Source organism: Dromiciops gliroides, chromosome 3 (genome assembly GCF_019393635.1).
Source record: "Dromiciops gliroides isolate mDroGli1 chromosome 3, mDroGli1.pri, whole genome shotgun sequence".
NCBI lineage: Eukaryota > Metazoa > Chordata > Mammalia > Microbiotheria > Microbiotheriidae > Dromiciops > Dromiciops gliroides.
The window spans coordinates 594,184,798-594,205,746 of NC_057863.1; the positions used below are offsets into that span (position 1 = coordinate 594,184,798).

The 20,949-nt window shown below is 47.8% G+C and overlaps 1 protein-coding gene across 2 annotated transcripts; it reads right to left on the reverse strand.

Annotated features, from left to right (window-relative positions):
- Positions 1-217: 217 nt before the first annotated feature.
- NT5C1A (5'-nucleotidase, cytosolic IA) lies at positions 218-20,949 on the reverse strand. 2 transcript variants are annotated; one of them, XM_043994940.1, is made up of 7 exons: positions 20,779-20,949; positions 19,447-19,590; positions 12,240-12,407; positions 9,334-9,463; positions 5,940-6,062; positions 2,437-2,621; positions 218-1,821 (listed from the first exon to the last, which is right to left on the reverse strand). In XM_043994940.1, exons 2-7 carry the CDS (start codon positions 19,561-19,563, stop codon positions 1,453-1,455), a joined length of 1,092 nt encoding a protein of 363 aa, XP_043850875.1. In that variant the 5' UTR covers positions 19,564-19,590; positions 20,779-20,949; the 3' UTR covers positions 218-1,452. The 2 variants fall into 2 exon arrangements, with proteins under 2 accessions (XP_043850875.1, XP_043850874.1); XM_043994939.1 differs by lacking the exon at positions 20,779-20,949 and having other exon boundaries at positions 19,447-19,854.

Below are 20,949 nucleotides of genomic sequence, written 5' to 3' on the forward strand. Positions count from 1 at the left end.
CGCAATGCACCAAGGTCCCCCATTCTTCCTACTGCTGGGTGGTGCAGTGGATAGAGCTCTGGTCCTGAAGTTGGGAGGACCCCAGTTCAAATCTCACCTCAGACACATACTAGCTGTGTGACCCTGGGAAAGTCACTTAACCCCGATTGCCTCAAACATCTGGGGCCATCTCTAGATGTCCTGATATGTATCTTGCCACGGGACCCAAATGGCTCTGGAGGAGAAAGTGACCTCGCCTAGAGCTCCCTCACTTAAATCCAATTCACTGCAAGTCATGACATCACCTTGATGTCATGATCCTCTTTGAAGAACAAACAACAACCCTACTATTGAGATTTGGGAAGTAGGGAGTTAGAAATGAGAAGATTGGGATGATGAGAAGAGAAGGGGGAATTGTGTTTGGTTTTTTTAAACCTTAGAGATTTTAAGAATATCCTTTGATAACAAAAATTTTGCAAACTGGGAGAAAAATTGATGTGGACTAAAAGTGGTCTGAGCACTGTCTTATGGGGGAACAGTTGATTTCTAAGTAAAATGGAGAGGACTGTGGATTTGCAACCTGAGGACCTGGGTTGAAATTCTGGCTCCACCACTTCCCTGGTGAGTGACTGTGAACAAGTCACTCTCGGGGACTCGGTGTCCTCAAGTGTTAAATGAGAAGGTAGGAGTGGATGATCTCTCAGACACCTTGTATCTGGAAGAGCCTATGACCCAGGGAAATCTTCCACCTGCCCCTGAGCCCTCCCATCCCTCTCATTTTATGAATGAAGAAACCAAAGGCAGAGAAGGGGAAATGACTCTGTCAAGGTCAAGCAGGTCATAAGTGGCAGAACCCAGATTCTAACCCCGGTTCTTGGATCCCAGATCCCAAGCTCATTCTAGGGAGAGACGCTGCCAGGCCTCCCTCTTACCCCTCCTCTCTCTGATTCCATTTACTATTCAATGGGATCCAGCTGAGACAGTCCCTCTCCTTAGGTCAAATCCTTTTGCATCCAGAATTGGCCCTGCCTTCTGCCCGGCCGGGAACAGCCCAGGTCTTTATTCTCATTCTGGCTTCCTGCCCAGAACAGACACGTGAGTTAGATGTGCATAGCAGGGGAGTTGGCGAGGGGACGCCTGAGGAATGAGACAGGCACTGTGGGATGGGGGTGACAGGTGGTGACCCTGTGCCCAGAGCCTGGGATCCCTGTGTACAAGATGGCACCGTGAGGGCTGGGTGAGCGGAGCTGGGCAGCTCTGAATGTCAATAACAACGATGGAAATTCCCATTCTGATACTATACAAAGAGCTTTCCTCACAATGACCCTGTGAGGCAGGGTCAGTCATTGACTCCATTTTACAGACAGGAAATCTGAGGCACAGAGAAGAGGTCACAGCCGTCTTTGGAGGCCAGTGCCTTTCCCTACACTCGGCCCTTTTCAGAAGACCCCACTGCTGGAAGGGGCAGGATGACTACTGGGCTGCTGGGGGAGCCTGCCTCTCGGGCGCTGTCCGCCGAGGTGCCTGGGCCACCCCATAGGGGACGTGGGCAGCCACAGTACCCATCTCCTGTGCCCCGGCCACATGAAACATCTGGTCATCAAAGAAGATGTGTGGGCGGATCTTTTCAAGCAGGGGGCCTTTGGGTGCCCCAGCCAGGAACAGGGCCTCATCTGTCTCCAGACCCCAGCTGCGCAGAGTCTTCAGGGCACGGGCCCCTGAGCTTGCAGCACTGCGGGCGGTCACCAAGTAGGTGCGGATCGGGCATTCCAGCCTCAGGCCCTTGGAGTAAAACTTCTTCTGCAGTCTGCCCAGCGCCTCCAAGAAACCCTTCAGGGGGCCCTGTGGGGAGAATGCGGAGGTGGCTCTATCCGGTACCTGACCAGGGCAGGCCGGAGGGGACTCAGTACCAGGGATGGGTCCTGGAGGGATTGAGGGCTCAGAGACAGGGATGGGGGGGGTCAGTGATGGAGATAGGGGGTCAGTGATGGGGATGGGGCTCAGTGTAAGGATAAAGGCTCAGTGACAGAGATGGGGGGGTCAGTGATGGAGATAGGGGGTCAGTGATGGGGATGGGGCTCAGTGTAAGGATAAAGGCTCAGTGACAGAGATGGGGGGTCAGTGATAGGGATGGGGGGTCAGTGATGGGGATGGGGCTCAGTGTAAGGATGAAAGCTCAGTGATAGGGATGGAGGGTCAGTGATAGGGATGGGGGGTCAGTGATAGGGATAGGGGGGTCAGTGATAGGGATGGGGGGTCAGTGATGAGGGTGGGGGGGTCAGTGATAGGATAAGGGTCAATGATGGGGATGTGGTTTCAGTGATGGGGATAGAGGCTCAGTGATGAAGATGGGAGGTCAGTGATAGGGATTCGGGGTCAGTGATGGGGATGGGGCTCAGTGTAAGGATAAGGGCTCAATGATGGGGGTGGGGGAGCTCAGTGAGTTTAGGCATGTACCTGAGCCAGGGGCTTGTTCTCATATGTCTTCTCGTGTTCGAAGAACATGTCAAGCCCATGGGCTTTCACAATCTGCTCGGACTCATCAGAGAAGAGCACAGCATCCCCATCAAATGCCACCCGAAGCTGGCTCTGGGGCACTGCCACATCCTTGCTGGGGCTGAAGATGGTGGCAGCTGCAATCCCTTTGGGAAGAAACAAAGGCGAGGTGTGGACCAGTGCCCCTCCGGACTTGTGCCTTGGGACCCAGTCTTCCCACACTCAGGGTTTTCGACATCTCTGCTAATCAGCTAGAGAGTCAGAAGACCCCCTGGGCTGGGAATCAGGAAGCCAGAGTCCTAGCTCTGGTCGATCACTGCTACAAGCAGAAAGAGACCTGTCTCTGGAGTCAGAGGATGTAGATTCAAATCTCACCTCTGATGCTTACTGCCTGTATGACCTTGGGCAATTCACTTAACTTCCCCAGGCCTCAGTTTCCAACTCTGTAAAGTAGGAAAGTGGCCTCTTATATCCCTATGATCCCCTGTATGTAAATAACTCCCCCTCTCTGAGCCTGTTTCCTACTATACAAAATAAAGAGATTGGACTAGACCAGCTGTTCTTAAGCTCCAATCTGTGAGCTCGTTGTTTTTTTTTAAAATATTTTGATGACTATATTTCAATATAACTGGCTTGCTTAGCAATCCTATGTATTTTATTTTATGCATTTTAAAATAAGATTCTGGAAGGGGTCTGTGGGCTTCCCAGACTTCCCCAGCTCTGATGTGCCATGAGTGTAAGGTGGTGATCTAATTTTTCAGTCCCAAGAGGGGATACCCTCTCTACGCTTTGGAGAATGGCCATGGACCAGGAATGGTGGGGTAGGGAGCTGAGGGGAGCCCTCTGGTGGAGCCCTCTGGTGCCACAAACACCCAGTACTGCCGCAGCCAGCCGTGCCCTGCAGGCTTCCTCTTGATATCCTGCTGATAGTGCTCTCTGTCCTTCAGAATGCCAGGTCTGTCCTGCCCTAAAGCACCTGAGAGCGGAGGGGAAGTTTCCCTTCTCCCTTGACTGTTTCAGCCCAGATGGTGTGTGTGTGTGTGTGTGTGTGTGTGTGTGTGTGTGTGTGTGTGTGTGTGTGTGTGTTTTCTCCTCCTCCCTCCCCCACCCCCACTGTCCCAACTGGGAGCTGTCCCAGATAAATTACCGAGAGCCTTGATTGCCAAAGTACTCCCAGGGAAGAGGGGTGGCCCTGAGCCGGGTCCTGACAGCCTCCCCTCTGTAGAGAAGCTGTGGGTGCCCAGCTCCCCAGCTGGCTCTGGCCAAAGAGTCTCCCAGCCCAGCCCCTACTGTTCTCAGGAGCTGGGGGAAGTGAAGCAGGGGCTTGCCTGATGCATGTGTGTGTGTGTCTCTCTGGACAGTTCGTGTTTGGGCCATGCTGAATTGGCTGGGTGGGGGAGGGGGGCAGGAGCAGTGGAGGGATGCCTTGGGCTCGCTGAGCTGCCCTTCCTGACCAGATGGAGTCTCTGGAAGGACTTCTGGTCCTGTGGCCAGACCCTCAGGGCTCCCAGCCGAAGCACAGGCTCAGAGAGGCAGAGGGGAGCCTGTCATCCCACCCAGGCGGAACAGCACAGACTCACAGAAGCCCAGGATGGCAGAGCTGGGAAGGCCCCTAGAGTGGGGGCCTTAGAACAGAGAATATTAGGGAGGGCCCCTAGAATAGAGAATGTCACAGGTGAGAGGATCCTTTTGTGTGTGTGTGTGTGTGTGTGTGTGTGTGTGTGTGTGTGTGTGTGGCAATTGGGGTTAAGTGATTTGCCCAGGGTCACACAACTTAGTAAGTGTCAAGGGTCTGAGGCTGGATTTGAACTTAGGTCCTCCTGAATCCAGGGCCAGTGCTCTATCCACTGCATCACCTAGCTGCCCCTGAGAGGATCCTTAGAACACAGACAAGCAGTGTTGGGCGGGAACAGAGAACAGTAGAGCTGAAAGGGGTCTGAGAACATAAAGCTGGATAAGAACTTGGAGAATGTCAGAACTATAAGGAGACTTTTTTTTACAGATAGGGAAACTGAGGCTTATCCTGGGAAGCAGCTGGGCCTGGGACACCTTAGCCAGTTTATTTCCAGGTATATCCCCACCCTGTTTGCTCTCCTGTGGACATATTCCAGTCTTTCCGTGTTCCTCCTGCAATATGATGCAATCACTGACATCATCCCTTCCAAAGGTTTCTGGTGTCAAGCTCTTCAGGCATAAAGCTGATAGTGCTGTCCCCAAGGAGGTCATGCCCTGCTAAGATCAGGGGATGGGGATGGGGATGGTGACTGCAGAAGTTTTATGGACAGTCAGAAGTCCCACCTCCTGGTCCCAGGGATCTTATCCAACTATAGGGTCTCTTCCCTAAACACAGCAAGAAGAAGTCCAGAGAACCCAGAATGACCTGGGTTCAAGTTGTGACTTTGATACTCATTAGCTATGTGACTCCAGCACAGTTTGGGAGGAGTTACTTTCCCATAATGAACTTATCTCTCTCATCCTTAAAATGGGACTAATAACACTTATACGACCTACCTGTCAGAGATAATGTCAGAAGAGCATTTGTAGGTAGTAAAAAGATAACCATAGGGGTAGCTATGTTATAGCTTAGTTATGTGCCACCTGGCACGGTGGATAGAGTGCTGGGCTTGGAGTCAGGAAGACCTGAGTTCAAACATGGCCTCAGACACTTACTAGTTGTGTGACCCTGGGCAAGTCACTTAACCCTGTTTGCCTCCTTTTCCTTGTCTGTAAAATGAGCTGGAGAAGGAAATGGTAAACCTCTCCAGTATCTTTGCCAAGAAGACCCCAGATGGGGTCATGAAGAGTTGAACACAACTGAAAATGACTAAACAACAAGGAAAAAAAGATATACATAGTGTCCCCAAACTTTGGGGGTACCTTTTTTTTTTTTGCGGGGCAATGGGGGTTAAGTGACTTGCTCAGGGTCACACAGCTAGTAAGTGTCAAGTGTCGGAGGCCGGATTTGAACTCAGGTACTCCTGAATCCAGGGCCGGTGCTTTATCCACTGCGCCACCTAGCTGCCCCCTGGGGTACCTTTTATAAATAGGAGCCACTACTGATATTATTTGTTCTCAGAGCCCAGGGACACAGATAGAAGGCTCTATTTCAGCCCCACATTCCTTTTTTTGGTGGGGGTAAGGCAATGAGGGTTAAGTGACTTGTCCAGGGTCACACAAGCTAGTAAGTGTCAAGTATCTGAGGCCGAATTTGAACTCAGGTCCTCCTGAATCCAGGGCCGGTGTTTTTCCGCTATGCCACCTAGGGGCCCCCAGCTTCACATTCCAAAGTGTACCTTCTCCACCCGGATCATCATGATAACCAAGAACACAGCATCACCCTTGATATGGTACCAGACTCTCCCTCAGCAGGCTCTCTCTAGGGTTTTCTCTATCCTCCTGAGACTTGCAGGCGCCCCTGGCCCATCCCCTTCCTTGCCCCTAGTGGGGTCTAGCCCCAGACTCACCCTCTCCAATGGCTTCACTCACTTTCTCTGCATCAGAGGACAGGTAAAGGTTGGTGTGGTAAGCTTTCAGGTAGCAGATGGGGCTATTTCCCCCGGTCATGCAGAATCTCTCAATGAACAGGTCTGGGGAAAAAGGTCAGAGGGGTGACTGATGCATTAAACCCACTTGATGACAAAGTCATTATCAAAATTCAGGACCTCATGGCCAAATCCAATGGGTAGGTGCCACCATCTTGGCTCCATTGTCCAAGGGTTATTGGTACTGGACCCATGGGAGACAGAGTATCCCACTGGGTAATGGGAGGAGAGGAAGGCTGGTATAGAGGTTCCACATATGGAAGATGCTCAGTAAATGACCAATGATGGGTAAACACTACCTTTCTCCTTATGGCCTCTTCTTCCAATAGACAGCACAGTGTAATGGTAAGGACACAGAAAAAAATTTATGTTCAAATCTAGACACTGAGTCTAGATAACCTAGACGAATCTAGACAAGCTTACTAGTGTGACCTTGGGTAAGTCACTGCCCTTCTCTGGACCTCAGTTTCCTCTTCGATAAAATGGGAATATACCAGCTGTTGACCAACCTCACAGAGGGTATTGCAATGATCAAATGGGATAATAGATTGAAAGTGTTTTGTAAACATGATAAAAGTTTATAAAATATGAGCCGTTGTTAGTATTGGATGAGGCTTTGGGGGAAAGAGTTGGGCCCAAACTGACAAATGGGTAAAGATCAGACTGCCCCCTTGTCTTCCTAGGGTGAGGCTTTGAAATGACATTACCAGGGCACTTTGGGGGAACTGTATGCAGTTACTGTGTGTAATCATATGGGAGAGTCACTGTAGGAGGTGGGTGGAGCTATGCTAATATGAAGAGCTCCAGGACCTTAGTTATCTTGGGTTGTCAAGGCCACTGTCATTCAAAGTCATCTATGGCCACAGGCAAATCATTTAACTCCCATTTCTGGAGTTTTAATAACAATAACTCATTTTTATATAGATGCTTTAAGGTCTGCAAAGCACTTTATTGACTTTATCTCCCTGTAAAGTGGCTGCCTTTATTATCCTCATTGGACAGATGGGGAAACTGAGTCTGAGAGATGGGGGGGCAGGGCAGTGAGGGTTAAGTGACTTGCCTAGGGTCACACAGCTAATAAGTGTCAAGTGTCTGAGGCCGGATTTGAACTCAGGTAGTCCTGACTCCAGGGCTGGTGCTCTATCCACTGTGCCACCTAGCTGCCCCCATGACAGTGTTTTGAGTTAGGCATCATGCATATTGTAAGGGCTAAAATTCTAGCTAAACTATCTAAAATCTAATGAGTGGTTGCCAATAAATTATAAGCTTTAGCAAGAGTATTTAAATGTTTGTGTATTTATTAAAGAGCATTAAGATCAGAGAGAAAGGTAAAAATCTAACTATTTCTAAGAGACCTTATCATCTGACCCACCATGGCGAGGTCAGGAACCAAAAGAAAACGAACCCCTCTGCCAGCGTCTGCTTCCTACTTCTTGTCCTACTCCTAGAAATGGGAAGCTCCTCAAGTTGATTGGCTGGTAGCCTTGATAGACAGTACCCACGAGCAAACGTCACTTCCTGACGCCAAGGACCTTGACCACATGGCTTGCCCTCAGAGGCCTTCACCTCATGGTGATGCTTTGCTACAGTAAATCTCCAGAAGGTGGCGTCATTCCAATCGTTACAATATGATAACCCCCATTTTACAGATGAAGAAACTGAGGTACTGAGAGATTTAGCGATTTCCCCATGGCTGGATTCAGACCCCATCAGGCTCTCCTGAAAAAAGTTCAGCACTTGTGTCCACTACCCCATGCTGCTAAGGACCCTTCCAGCTCTAACCTTCAGTGTTCCATTATCTAGTGGGGAGTGACAGTCCACATTCTCAGGTCACAAAATCAGCAAATCACAGATTTGGAAGGGTCTCCTGGGACCCAAATGCAATTCCTCTTTTTAATATCTCCAATAAAGGGCCATCCAGCATCTGACTAAAAATCACACATGAAAGGGAAACCTAACGTTTTTGGACCAGCTTCTGGACAGTCCCCATCGACCTCTACCCCTTGCTGTTCTGAGGTCCTTTCCAGTTCAGACATACTGTGTGCTATGATCCCTTACATCTCTAACGTTCTATGTTCTACAGTTTACTCAAAGGTTCCTTCCAGATCCCTTTATTCTTTATTTGCAGAGCAAGTCCAGAGAGAAGAGTCTTGACACCTAACAGTGAGAGTCCCCCATTATTCTGTTCCTTGAACAGAATAAAACCCTCAATCCCTAACCCAAATCCTCCTTTTTTTCTTTCTCAACAGTCTAACTCAGAGATCTCATCACCTCCCATGGGTTTAATGATCATCTCTAGGTAGATGACTTCCCAATCTACAGATACAACCCTAGTCTCTCTTCTGAGCATCACCAAAAAGTCCATTAACACCTATTTTACCACTGAAAGTCTTTCTACCTGGATGTCTCTGGATGTTATCTCAAACTCAGTATTTCTAAAACAAACCTCATTATCTTCCATGCTTCCCTATCTCTGTCATGGGCACCATTAACCTTTCAGACACCCAGGTTCACAATCTCAGTCATCTCAATTCTTTCCTTCATTCCCCATAGCCGAATCAGTTGCTAATTCTTCTTGATTCTATCCCCATAGCACATCTCATCATATTCATTCCTTCTATTCATATGGCCAGTACCCTAGTTCAGACCCTTATCACCTCTCCCCTGAACTAATGCAACCACTTTCTAATTAGACTCCCAATCTTTCAGCTCCTCTCTAAACTATTCTTCACATTAAAACAATTCAATGAAAACAATCTTCCTAAAAGCACAGGTTTGACAACATCACTCCCTCTACTCAAGAAATGTTAGTGCTTCCCAATTTTTTTCTGGAACATACCTAAGGTGGTCTAAGATTAACATTTAAAACTTTTCACAGTCTGGCTCAAGTCCGCCTTTTCAGATGCTCCACTCCACTTCATGCACTCTATGTTCCAACCAACCTGACTAATTTGAGGTTCACTGAATTCAGTCCTTAATTTCCCACCTCCATGCCTTTGCATGCCCGGAATATACTCCCTCCTCCCATCTGGCCTTTTAGAATCCCTGATTTCCTTCAAAACTCAAGTTATGTACCATCTGCTATGGGAAACCTTCTGTAATCCCTTTTGATTATTAATGCCTAGTCTTTTCTCCTCAAATTATCCTGCATGGTTTTGTGTTGTATTCCCTCTTCTCCCACATCCTGGAGTAGAACAGGGATAGGGACTGGTCTTTTGCTTTGTTTTTGGATGGAAGGGCTCCATTCGTGCTTACTGGATCAGGCTGTTTGTGGGTGGATCCTTTGTTCTGACTGCATTTCCTTCCCCACACTTACTGTAGTGGTTGATGCTGTTGATAAGCCGGACCCCAACCTGAGCATGGTTGTTGGTCATGAGGACAATGTCAAAGAGGTCCTCGCTATCAGGATACAGTTCCCGAAGTCGGCTGTTCACAGCCTCCAGGGCCTAGGCAGGAGGAAGAGAGAGGTTGTAGCATAGCTGATGGGGCCTCCTTGTACCCCACTAGGCTCCTCAGCTTATCTGGGCCTTTCAGAGACCAGGGAGTCATCCTGCCAACTAAGGGGATAATGGAAACACAGGGTCATTTCAACTTCTCCCTTGCCTACAGGTCCCATTCTGGCCACACTAGGGAAAATCTCAAATCCAGTGAATGTTCTTTTCCAGAGCAAGTAGTACCCAGCAATTGACCCTTCCCCCCAGTAGCTCCCCACCAAAACAAAATCCAATCTGTTTATTCTCTCCTTAAAGTGCTTCCATAACCTTCCTCCATCACCTAGTCCAGACGGTTTTTGTTGTGAATTTTTCCCAAGGACTAAAGTCTGAAATTGGAGTACATTGCTTACTCTATCTGTTCTAGACTTTGTTCCTCCTCTGAGGTACTTGTTAGGCAACAGAAGGACCTCGAAAGATTGCCTTAGCTGGTCTCCCAGGGCCACCCACACGAGTTACTAGGAGAGCAGCATCTTTCCCTATTGTAGAAAAAGAAAACCGAGATCTAGAGAAAATAAGCAAAATGTCACATCCGAGGTTACACAGGAAGTCTGGATAAGGAGTATCAAAAGAGCTCTCCTCATACCCCCTCTCTGTGTCCCACGGGCATCACGAAGTGGACACTCTATGAAGTCTTCCCTAATCTCCATCCCTCCTCACCTCCCCATCACAACTTTGTCCTTCCAATTTCACGCGGTTTTGGTGCCTCTCCAATGCACTTATTTGTTTTTGTTTTTGGCAGGGCAATGAGGGTTAAATGACTTGCCCAAGGTCACACAGTTAGTAAGTGTCAAGTGTCTGAGGCCAGATTTGAACTCAGGTCCTCCTGAATCCAGGGCTGGTGCTTTATCCACTGCGCCACCTAGCTGCCCCTTCAATGCACTTATTACATAATCATGTGCATTATGGTTATCTGTGTTTGTGTCTTATGCTCCGGCTACTCCGTGAACTCCATGAGGGCAAGGTTTATGTCTTAGCTAGACTAGTATCTCTCCTCAAACCATGCACAGGGGCATTCACACTGTGGGCATTTAATAAACATTTGTTGGATGGTCATTGACGGATTGTCTGGTCCATTTGTCTCATTTTCTACATCGGGGAACTGAGATGCAGAGAAAGGAAATGATTTTCCCAGCTACACGGATGCTAAGTAGCTGAGCCAAGATTTAAAGTCTTATTCCCTGATGCCAAATCCAGGGCTCATCAGTCTTTATTGATTGCTTGGATGAAGGAATGGAGAGTATATTTATCATCATCATCACCATTATTCTCTCTAGAAGAGACAAGGTAAGAAGGTTGGGTTCGGGATCGAGCGCCACATTTTAGAAAGGACATAAAAAAAACTAGATTCTATCTACAAAAGGACAACCAGGAAGGTAAGAAGTTTGGAGGCCAAGTCATAGAAGGATGTGTGGAAGAAACTGGGGATGACTGAGAGGTGACATGGCTACTGCTGTTAGGTATTTGGAGGGTGGTTCTGTGCAAGGATTCTTCCACTTGGGCATAGAGGGCAGAACTAGAAGAAATGAGGGGCAGTTTCAGAGAGTAAGATTTAGACTTAATGGAAGGAGAAGCATGCTAGCTAGCTATTAGAGTTACTAGGTGGCACAGTGGATACTAAGCCTGGAATCAGGAAATTGTTCAGTCACACCTGACTCTTCGTGACTCCATTTGGGGTTTTCTTGGCCAAGGTACTGGAGTGGTTTGCCATTTCCTTCTCCTGCTCATTTTACAGATGAGGAAACTGAGGCAAACAGGGTGAAGTGACTTGCCCAGGATCACTCAGGTACTAAGTGTCTGAGGCTGGATTTGAACTGATGAAGATGAGTCTTCCCGTCTCCCAGCTTGGCACTCTATCCACTGTGCCACCTAGCTGCCCATATCTATAGAATGCCTTCCCTATTACTCTTTGCCTTCTAAATTCCAACCATCATTTAAAGCTCAATTCAAATGCCACCTCCTCCAAGAAGTCCTCCCTCATTTCACCTTGGAATGAATGACCTTGAACCTCACAACATACCTGGCATCTCTCTAATGCATTCATCGTGTGATATTATATATTGAGATGACCTTCCACTGACTTCCCCCTCTGATACCCTTATCATGGTATGAAGCTGACTCTGCCCTCTCAAAGCACAAGTTCTTGTAGCTCCTACCAAACTAGAAAGGCTCTGAGTACTCGTCCAATGAGAGACTGTATCTGCCACCTAAGGACCAGTCTAGTTCAATGTAGGGATGTCACACTTACACTGTGGGTTGCCTTCAGGATGATTCACTTTTTGGCCATAGTAGTTCATGAAAACTTTCTAGTAGATAGCATAAAGGGGTTAGGCTATTTGCCCGTGGAGTATCTATAGAAATGAACTCACTGATCATGATGCATTGAAATAGTATGTTTCATTATTCACCCCTGTGTCTTGTCTCTCATTAGACTTTAAGCTTTGTGAGGGCAGATACCCTGTCTTATTCAACTTTTGTATCTCCTCAGTGCCCAGCACAACACTTTGCATACAGTAGGTGATTAATAAATGTTTGTTGCACAAATGGGCCTCTGTTTTCCCCCTTGTAAAAATGAATGCATTGGATGAAATGATCTCCAAGGGCCTTTCTAGTTCTAAATTCTAGGATCCTAAGAATGAACCCTTCCTGCCAATCTACACCATGGGACTACATTGTCGGGCTGGGCAAAGATGGGAGAAAGGAGGAATGAACTGGGCTCACATACACTTACCCTCACAAAGGGGAAAGCAGGCCCTGGGTTGAGTGGTTCATTTTCATGCTCGAGCTGGTACCGAACATACTCCTCTACCCCCTTCTCCTTGTAGATGCGCTGTTCCTCCTCCATTCGGAAGAGGGCCCTGGATGACACGGCGATGGTAATGGCATTCTGAGGCTTTGGCTGCAGGGAAAGGGAGAGAGAGTGACTCACTGGGTATAGAGCCCTACTGTGCGCTGGGAAGACAGAAACAAGAGCCTGCCCAAGGGGACCCCAGTATAGTGGTAGAGTCAGGAAGACTTGAGTTCAAATCTGGATACAGACACTTAGTAGCTATGTAATCCTGGGCAAGTCATTTAACCTCTGTCTGCCTCAGTTTCCTCAACTGTAAAGTGGGGATAATAATAGCACCTACTTCCCCAGGTTGCTGTGAGGATCAAATAAGACATTTGTAAAAAGTGCTCAGCACAGTGCCTTATACTTAGTAGGTGCTAGATAAATGCTTATTTCCTTTCCTCAGGGAGCCCCAAGTGTGAAGTTGTTTCTTTCTTCTCTTTGAGATAAATAATAACCATCGTTTATATAGTGCTTTAAGGTTTACTAATGTTATCTCTTTTTATCCTAATAGCAACCCTGGGTGATAGGTGCTTTTATTATTATTCTAGTTTTACAGATGAGGAAACAGAGGCAGGCTTGCTCAGGGTCACAAAACTCAGTGTCTAGTTTGGACTGAGGTTTTCCTGATTCCAAGTCAGGCAATCCATCCATTACACCACTTAACTTCCTCTAGAAGAGATAATAACATCCATTCAAGCTCAGGGCTCCCTGAGGGTAGGATCCTGTCTCCTCCTTCCAAATCTGGGTCTCCCAGGCTCCCCTTCAGTGCAGCCTGATGTAGAGGTGTGGTAAAAATTATTTGTGGTAAAGATTAATATAGAAAGTTTTAGCTGAATCATTTGGGAGGGGACACACCTGGCCCACCCTGACATTGTGCACGCAACTGAGCAGCTTTTGAAGGACCTCCCCTTTTGGGGGAGGAAAACTCCACTGGAAGGGAGGCAACTTCGGGGGGGGGGGCAGGGCGTTCAAAAAATTCAGTCTTTTTCAGCCTAGAAAGTAGTCTGGTGGCGCTCGGCTTGGCTCGGTGGTGGGGTGGTTTGTGCTCGGTCTTGGGCATGCTGGTTCTTGGCCCGGCGGGAAGTTCGGGATTGGTGAGTTTTATGAAGGAAAACCCTAAATGCCTTTGAACTAGCTTAATCTCTGGGATCCCATAGGCTAAGCTTAGAGTTAAGACTGTCCATCTGTATTTCTACTTCCTTATTTCCCTAATTGGTTTCACCTTTGTGGTCTAATTAATTCCCAAGCAATAAAAGCTGATCCTTTATGAACTAAAGCTCAGAGGCTCCTTTTCTTATTGGCCTGGAAGGAATATATAAAAAGCAAAGTTCAAAGGGGAAATTAAACCTAAAAGAGTCCCTCATATTTCCGGGACCCCAATATTAAGGTGAGTCACCCTAATACACTCCGTATATCAAATTTTGGCCCTCACAGAGGAAAGAACACACATACACAATCCATATTTACACACATGCACACACACACACGCACACCAGAGGTAATAATAAACATAACTATAACCATTTATGTGATACTTTGAGTCTTACAAAGAAAGCACTTTTCTTATAGCAGTCCTATGGAATAGGTAGTATAAGTATTATCCTCCTTTCATAGAGGAGGAAACTGAGGCTTAAGAGATGAAGAAATTTGTCCAGAGTCACCTCACTTATAAGTTTGCTCTGAATTACTGTCTCCTCATGTATAATAATGGGTATTATAGGGGCAGCTAGGTGGCGCAGTGGATAAAGCACCAGCCCTGGATTCAGGAGGACCTGAGTTCAAATCTGGCCTCAGACACTTGACACTTACTAGCTGTGTGACCCTGGGCTAGTCACTTAACCCCCATTGCCCCGCAAAAAAACAAACCAAAAAAAAAACCCCAAAACCAAAAAAGCAATAATGGGTATTATATGATAATGCCTTCTCAGTGAGTGGGGAAGGGGCAGGAGGGAGGGGAAGAATTTGGAACTCAAAATAAAAAAAGAATCTTAAAAAAGAAAAAGAAAAAAAGAATTACTGTGTTTTTTGGCAGGCTAGTAAAAGTAAATACCCTGGTGAGGGCTCATGAGCTGCTTTTTGAGTAGGTGCTAACCCAGAAAATGTCTGAACCCAAGATGGGTTTTCTGGGGGCCCACATGTGAAGGGATGCACAGATGCCACATATACATAATATATTTCAACATCTCCATATATACATACACATATCATTTGGTGCTTTCTCTCTCTCTTCATCTCTCTCTGTCCTTCTGTTTGTCTATCTCCACCCAGGCACCACAACAGGCTGCTTTGGGGAAGAGACAGTTTCCTGAAAAGCTGCTTTTCTAATGACAATACAGTGAGGAAAGGGGAAAGGAAGGAGGGTGATGGATCACGTGTTTGAAGAGATGTCAAGACCCCAAGACTCCCCCAATCCTGTCCAAGCCAGCTGGTCCCAAATGGTCTCTTGGTCCCTCTCTGGGAGGTGGGAGATGGGCTATCCCCCAATTATCTGAGGTCACACTGTCCTCTATTCCATTTATCCCCCACAGAACTTATCCCAAGTGCAAGAATTCTTTGTAACAGTCCTGGGAAGGAAGGTTGAGGGTCACTCTCCATTTACCTTTCATTTATTTATTTATCTATTTATTTATTTGTCCTTTCATTCCTCCATTTATTTATTTGTTTGTTTATTTATTTATTTGTGAGGGTTAAGTGAGTTGCCCAGGGTCACACAGCTAGTAAGTGTCAAGTATCTGAGGACGGATTTGAACTCAGGTCCTCCTGAATCCAGGGCCAGTGCTTTATCTACTGCACCACCTAACTGCCCCTTACCTTTCTTTTAAAATCCTTCCCAGAGGTAGCTGAGTAAGGGAAAAGTCAGGGCCTTAGGTCAAAACTTGACCTGGGCCATGAGTTTGTGAAGAAAAAGGAGAATATTCCATGTACCCCGGACTAGACTTGGAGGGGTCTTTTATCCTCACCCTCCTATTCTCTGGTAAGGTAGAAGGGAAGGGGGTGATGGCAACAAGGGGCCCAGAAGCCTTTCTTCAAGTCCTCCTCAGGGCTCTGGGGAAGGAAAGTAGAGCAGAGATGGGGCACCAGGAACTAGAGGGAATAGGAAAGCTCGAATACTCTAACGTTCCCAAGTCAGGGAGTCCTGGGGGACAGCACTGGCCAGGAGCCCGGAGGATCGAGGTCTTGGGAAGTCTCCCGTAACTGCAGCTATGTCTCCTTCTTGAACCCCAGCTGAGCAGAGCTGGTCCAAGAGGAGGGTCAGGGCCAGGTTAGGTCAGTTGGGGGTGGGGTCTGTGTGAATACCCTGAGAGCTGTCTCCATAGAGGAGAGTGAAAGGGACAGGGGGACATACTCTGGGCTCCTCCAAGTCTCTGAATGCTGGACAGCCCTCTAGACAGTCCTTAATCCCTTATTTGTTCCTGCTCAGCATCTGACTGCTCTCCCGGGAACCCTCTTCAATTCAGACCACATTTGAGGACCAATCAGTCAATTAGTCAGTCAGTCAGTAAACATTTATTAAGTGCCTACTATGTGTCAGCTACTGTTCTAAGTGCTGGGGATACAAAAAGAGGCAAAAGACAGTCCCTGCCCTCATGGAGCCCACAATCTTTTTTTTTTTTTTTGAGCCCACAATCTAATGGAGGCGACAATGAGCAAACAGATATATGCAAACAAGCTCAATACAGGGGATAAATAGGAAATAATTAAAATGAGGGATGGCACTAGAATTGAGAGGGGTTGGGAAAGGCTTCCTGTAGAAGATGGGACTTTAATTAGGACTTGAAGGAAGTCATAGAAGCCAGTATGGGCAGAGAAAATCCCAATAGTTGGGGTGATGTGTTGAAGGTACAGTAAAGAGGTCAGTGTCGCTGGATCCAAGTGTATGTGTCAGGGAGGAAGGGAACTAGAAGGGGAGTGGGCTGGGTTGTGAAGGTCATTGAATACCAAATAGAAGATTTTATATTTGATTCTGGAGGTAATAGGAAGCCACTGAAGTTTACTGAGGAGTCGGGTGGCATGGTCAGACCTGGACTTTAGGAAAATCTCTTTGGCAGCTGAATGGTGAGTGGACCAGAGTGGGGAAAGACTTGACTCAGGCAGACCTACCAGAAGGCTCTTGTAATAGTCTAATCACGAGGTGATGAGAATTAACAAGGTGCTTGCAGTGTCGGAAGAGAGAAGGGGGTGTATTTGAGAGATCATGAAAAGAAGAAATTGATGAACCTTGGCAACAGCTTGGCTATGGGGAGGTGGGAGAGATAATTAGAAATCCAGCATGACTCCAAGGTTGTGAGCCTGAGGAACTGGGAAAGATGGTGTTTCCCTCTAAAGTAATAAGGAAGGGAGGGGCAGCTAGGTGGTGCAGTGGATAAAGCACCGGCCCTGGATTCAAGAGGATCTGAATTCAAATTTGGCCTCAGACACTTGACACTTACTAGCTGTGTGACTCTGGGCAAGTCACTTAACCCTCATTGCCAGGAGGAGCGGGGAGGAAGTAATAAAGAAGGTAGTAGTGGGGGAGGGTAGGTTTTAGGAGGAAAGATAATGAGTTCATATGCCCAAAGGGCTATAGAATTGTGCATACCGGGGCAGCACAGTGGATAGAGCACCGCCCCTGGAGTCAGGAGTACCTGAGTTCAAATCCGGCCTCAGACACTTAACACTTACTAGCTGTGTGGCCCTGGGCAAGTCACTTAACCCCAATTGCCTCACTAAAAAAAAAAAAAGAATTGTGCATACCCTTCGACCCAGAAATGCCACTGCTAGGTTTATATCCCAAATACATTCCCCAAAAGAGAAAAAGACCTATTTGTACAAAAATATTTATAGCAGCTCTTTTTGTGGTGGCTAAGAATTGGAAATCAAAGGAATGCCCATCAATTGGGGAATGACTAAACAAGCTGTGGTATATGATGGTGATGGAATATTATTGTGCTGTAAGAAATGACAAGCAGGATGATTTCAGAAAGGCCTGGAAAGACTTGTGTGAATTGATGTATAGTGAAGTAAGCCAAACCAAGAGAACATTGTGCTCAGAGACAATATTGCTTGATGAAGAACTGTGAATGATTTAACTATCCTCAACAATTCAATGATCCAAGATAATCCCAAAGGACTATTGATGAAACATACTGTCCACCTCCAAAGAAAGAACTGATATTGATGGAACACAGACTGAAGCATTTTTTCTTTTATTCAAATTTTCTTATACAAAATGACTAATGTGGTAATGTTTTACATAATTGTACATGTATAATTATGTAAAATATCTGCTTACTGCCTCAAAGAGGGGAGAGGGGAGGGAGGGAAGGAGGGATAAAAATTGGAACTCAAAACTATAAATAAAAATGTTTATTACTTTAAAAAGATAATGAGTTCGTTTTGAACATGTTGAATTTGAGATGTCTGAAAGGCAGATGGAGATGTAAGATTGGAGGCCAGCAGAGAGGTTAGAACAGGAGGGTAGATGTGAGAATCATCAGCATAGAAATGTTCATTAGGTCCATGGGAACCAATGGGATCTCCAAGAGAAATAGTATGGAAGAAAAGAGAAGAGGGCCCAGTACAGAGCCCAGTGGGACACCCATGGTTATCGGGCACAACTTGGATGAAGATGAAGCAAAGGCGATATCTAAAGGAGCAGTCAGATGAGGAAGAGGAGAGTCAGGGGAACATGGTGTTCTAAAAACCTGTAGAGAAGTGTCAAGGAGGAGAAAATGATCAACAGTGTCACAGGCTTCAGAGAAGTTGAGGAGAATGAGGATTGAGAAAGGGCCACTGGGGGTAGCTAGGTGGTGCAGTGGATAAAGCACTGGCCCTGGATTCAGGAGGACCAGAGTTCAAATCCAGCCTCAGACACTTGACACTTACTAGCTGTGTGACCATTGGCAAGTCACTTAACCCTCATTGCCCCACAAAAAAAAAAAAGAGAGAAAGAGAAAGGGACACTGGATTTAGGAATTAGGAGATTGTTGATGACTTTGGAGAGAGCAGCTTTAGTGGAGTGATGAGGTCAGATTGTGAAGGGTTAGGAAGAGAATGAGAGGAGAGAAAGTGGAGGCCTTATTCTAGAGGCCTTTTCAAGGCATCTGATCATAAGGTCAGAGGAGACAGAGGATGATGGTGGGGCTGGAAAGCTCAAGTTAAGTGTTTTGAGGATGGGAGAGATGGGCAGGTTTGCAGGCAGTAGGGAAGGGAGCCAGCAGAATGGGCTACTCAATCTCTCCTCCAATATGGATCAGCCATTTACTCTTTTTTTTTTTTTGGTGAGGCAATTGGGGTTAAGTGACTTGCCCAGGGTCACACAGCTAGTAAGTTTTAAGTGTCTGAGGCCGGATTTGAACTCAAGTACTCCTGAATCCAGGGCTGGTGCTTTATCCACTGCGTCATCTAGCTGCCCCCGCCATTTACTCTTGAAGCCTATCAATTCAGCGCCATTTCTTCATTTGTAAAACTAGGTGGTTGGGCTAATTATGTCTAAGGTCCCTTCCAGCAGAGGATAAATCTGTCTGTCACCTGGGGCCAATAGTCTGAGACCCTCCCCTCCTCCCTAACTGCACAAATGTCACTGTCCCCGATCTCCACCAGGGTTCTATCCAGCTCCAGACTATTGGGGTAAACAGCCTGGAATGAGAATCTCAATGATTAGAGACCCAATCGATCCTGGGCCGGGGAACCTCAGGCCCCACACTCCAGAGAGCCCAGAGACGTGAGTCTGGACAGGGAAGCCATCCTCTATTCCATTCATTTAGATGTAATTCAATTAGACCAACATGTGCTTTGAGACCCAAGAGCAAGAAGCAGGGCTGTGACCAGGGGCTGGGGGCTGATAGGAGGAGGGAGGGGGAGGGCATTCTGATGGGGAAGAAGAGAAGCACAAAGCCCAGGCCAGAACTGAAATAAACACCCAGCCCCTGCCAGAGACTGGGAGGGAATACGAGGGGAGGGAGAGGAGGAGGAGGAGAAAAGGGGAGGGAGGGAAGTGGAGATTTCACTCTAGCAGTTTTCCTGCCTGGGGAACAAGGATCCTTCCATCTCCCAGTCCCTCTGTCCCTCCCTCATCAGGGTTTGGGGTCCCCCTCTCCCGGGCATACCCAGGGCTGCATCTTACCGATTTGGGCTTCTTTTTTGGTGCCAGGCTGTCATAGAAAGTCTTGGCTTCCTGCCAGTTTGGTGGCTTTCCCCCAGACTCCAGAGGCCCTGAGGGTCCCCGAGTCCCAGAATCCATGCTGAGGGACCAGAGGCCAGACAGAGTCTAGAGGAAGAGGAGAGAGAGAGAGAAGAGAAGTGGAGAAGGGGTGGGGGGAGAGAAGGGGAAGAGAAGGAGATGAAGGCAGAGAGGAAAGGATGAGGAGAGAAGGCAGGAGGAAGGGCAGAGGAGGAAGAGCAGAGGAGGAAGAGCAGCCGAAGAGGAGGGCGGACAAGCCACCGTCCGGACCCAGAGCCAGCTGCTCTGTCCCAGTGATGGCTAAGAAGGTTGTTCAGTAGCAAAGCAGCCTGTGGTGACAGGAGGGAGGGAGAGAGGGAGGAGCCACTTTATTTGTGGGGGGCGGGACCTGGGCGCTTGCGCACCCAACCAGGGGGTGGGTGTCTCTTCCCTGGTGGGCCCCAGCCTCCTGTCGTCCTACAGTGGGAGATGTGTAAGGGTATATATGCTGTACAAACACACATGTATTGCAGGTATAGACACATAAACGTGCGCACACACATATACAGACACAATACACATATGTACCGTGTAGGTATGCGCACATTCAAGCCTATGTGAATGCAATGCAATATACCCACGTATGCTATATGGCTGGACATGCAAATACATAGTGACATACATTGAGAGCCACGCACAATCTATATGGCTCTAAAGGTCAGCCTCCAGCCTGCCCCTCTCCCCCGAGGGAGCCTGGAGCTGTCGGGCCCCTCTCCCCAGTCTCACTCTATCCTTCCAAGGACACGCGTCCTTCCCAGCCCGAGGGGACAGCTGAGGGGAGGGGGAAGCAGAGTGGGAGGGGCAGAAGAAGAGGGAATTGGACATTCAGGACCCTATATCGAGAGGCTGACGGGAGGTGGGGGGAAATCCTGGCGGAAGGAAGGAAAACTGATTTTGTAAAAGAAGAGGGAAGGGAGGGGGCCTGCCGGGGAATATATTTTGGATCTCCCCCCTCCCCGCCCTTGCCGGGTAACACCAGGGCCTCTGGCCGGTGTCCCAGGGAACTGGCAGAAGCAGCTGGGGGGAGGGGGGGTGGACCTAATGGGAAGGGTATCTGGACAGAGCTGAACCCTGGGATCTGAGCCCAGGAGAGCAGCCTGAAGGACTGCAGCTTTTTAAGGCCCCCCTGCGGAGGGCATAGCTACAAACCCAGGCTCTGAGGCTGCCTCTGTGACCCCCCCCCAAATTATTTTCATGCTGGGCATCGACTTTCTTATCTCTGATGTGGGGACATACACATTTCCAGAGCACTCAGCGTCTCCTGGCCCCTGAAACCACTCTGCTGGACACCTGCTCTCTTCGGGCTTCTCATCCAGAAGCTGCGCCTTGTGGCTGATAGCAGAGAATGAACTATCGACTTCTCCTGAGTCAGGGATTGCCTCGCTTCCCTTCTGGGTCCAGCCACTT

Coding starts and splice junctions, on each gene's coding strand:
- NT5C1A (XM_043994940.1), bottom strand. CDS start 19,563: ATGGATTCTGGGACTCGGGGACCCTCAGGGCCTCTGGAGTCTGGGGGA. Junction 6,063..9,333: donor CAACAGCATCAACCACTACA/GTAAGTGTGGGG, acceptor CTTTTTCCCCAG/ACCTGTTCATTGAGAGATTC. Junction 1,822..2,436: donor AGAACAAGCCCCTGGCTCAG/GTACATGCCTAA, acceptor TTCTCCCCACAG/GGCCCCCTGAAGGGTTTCTT.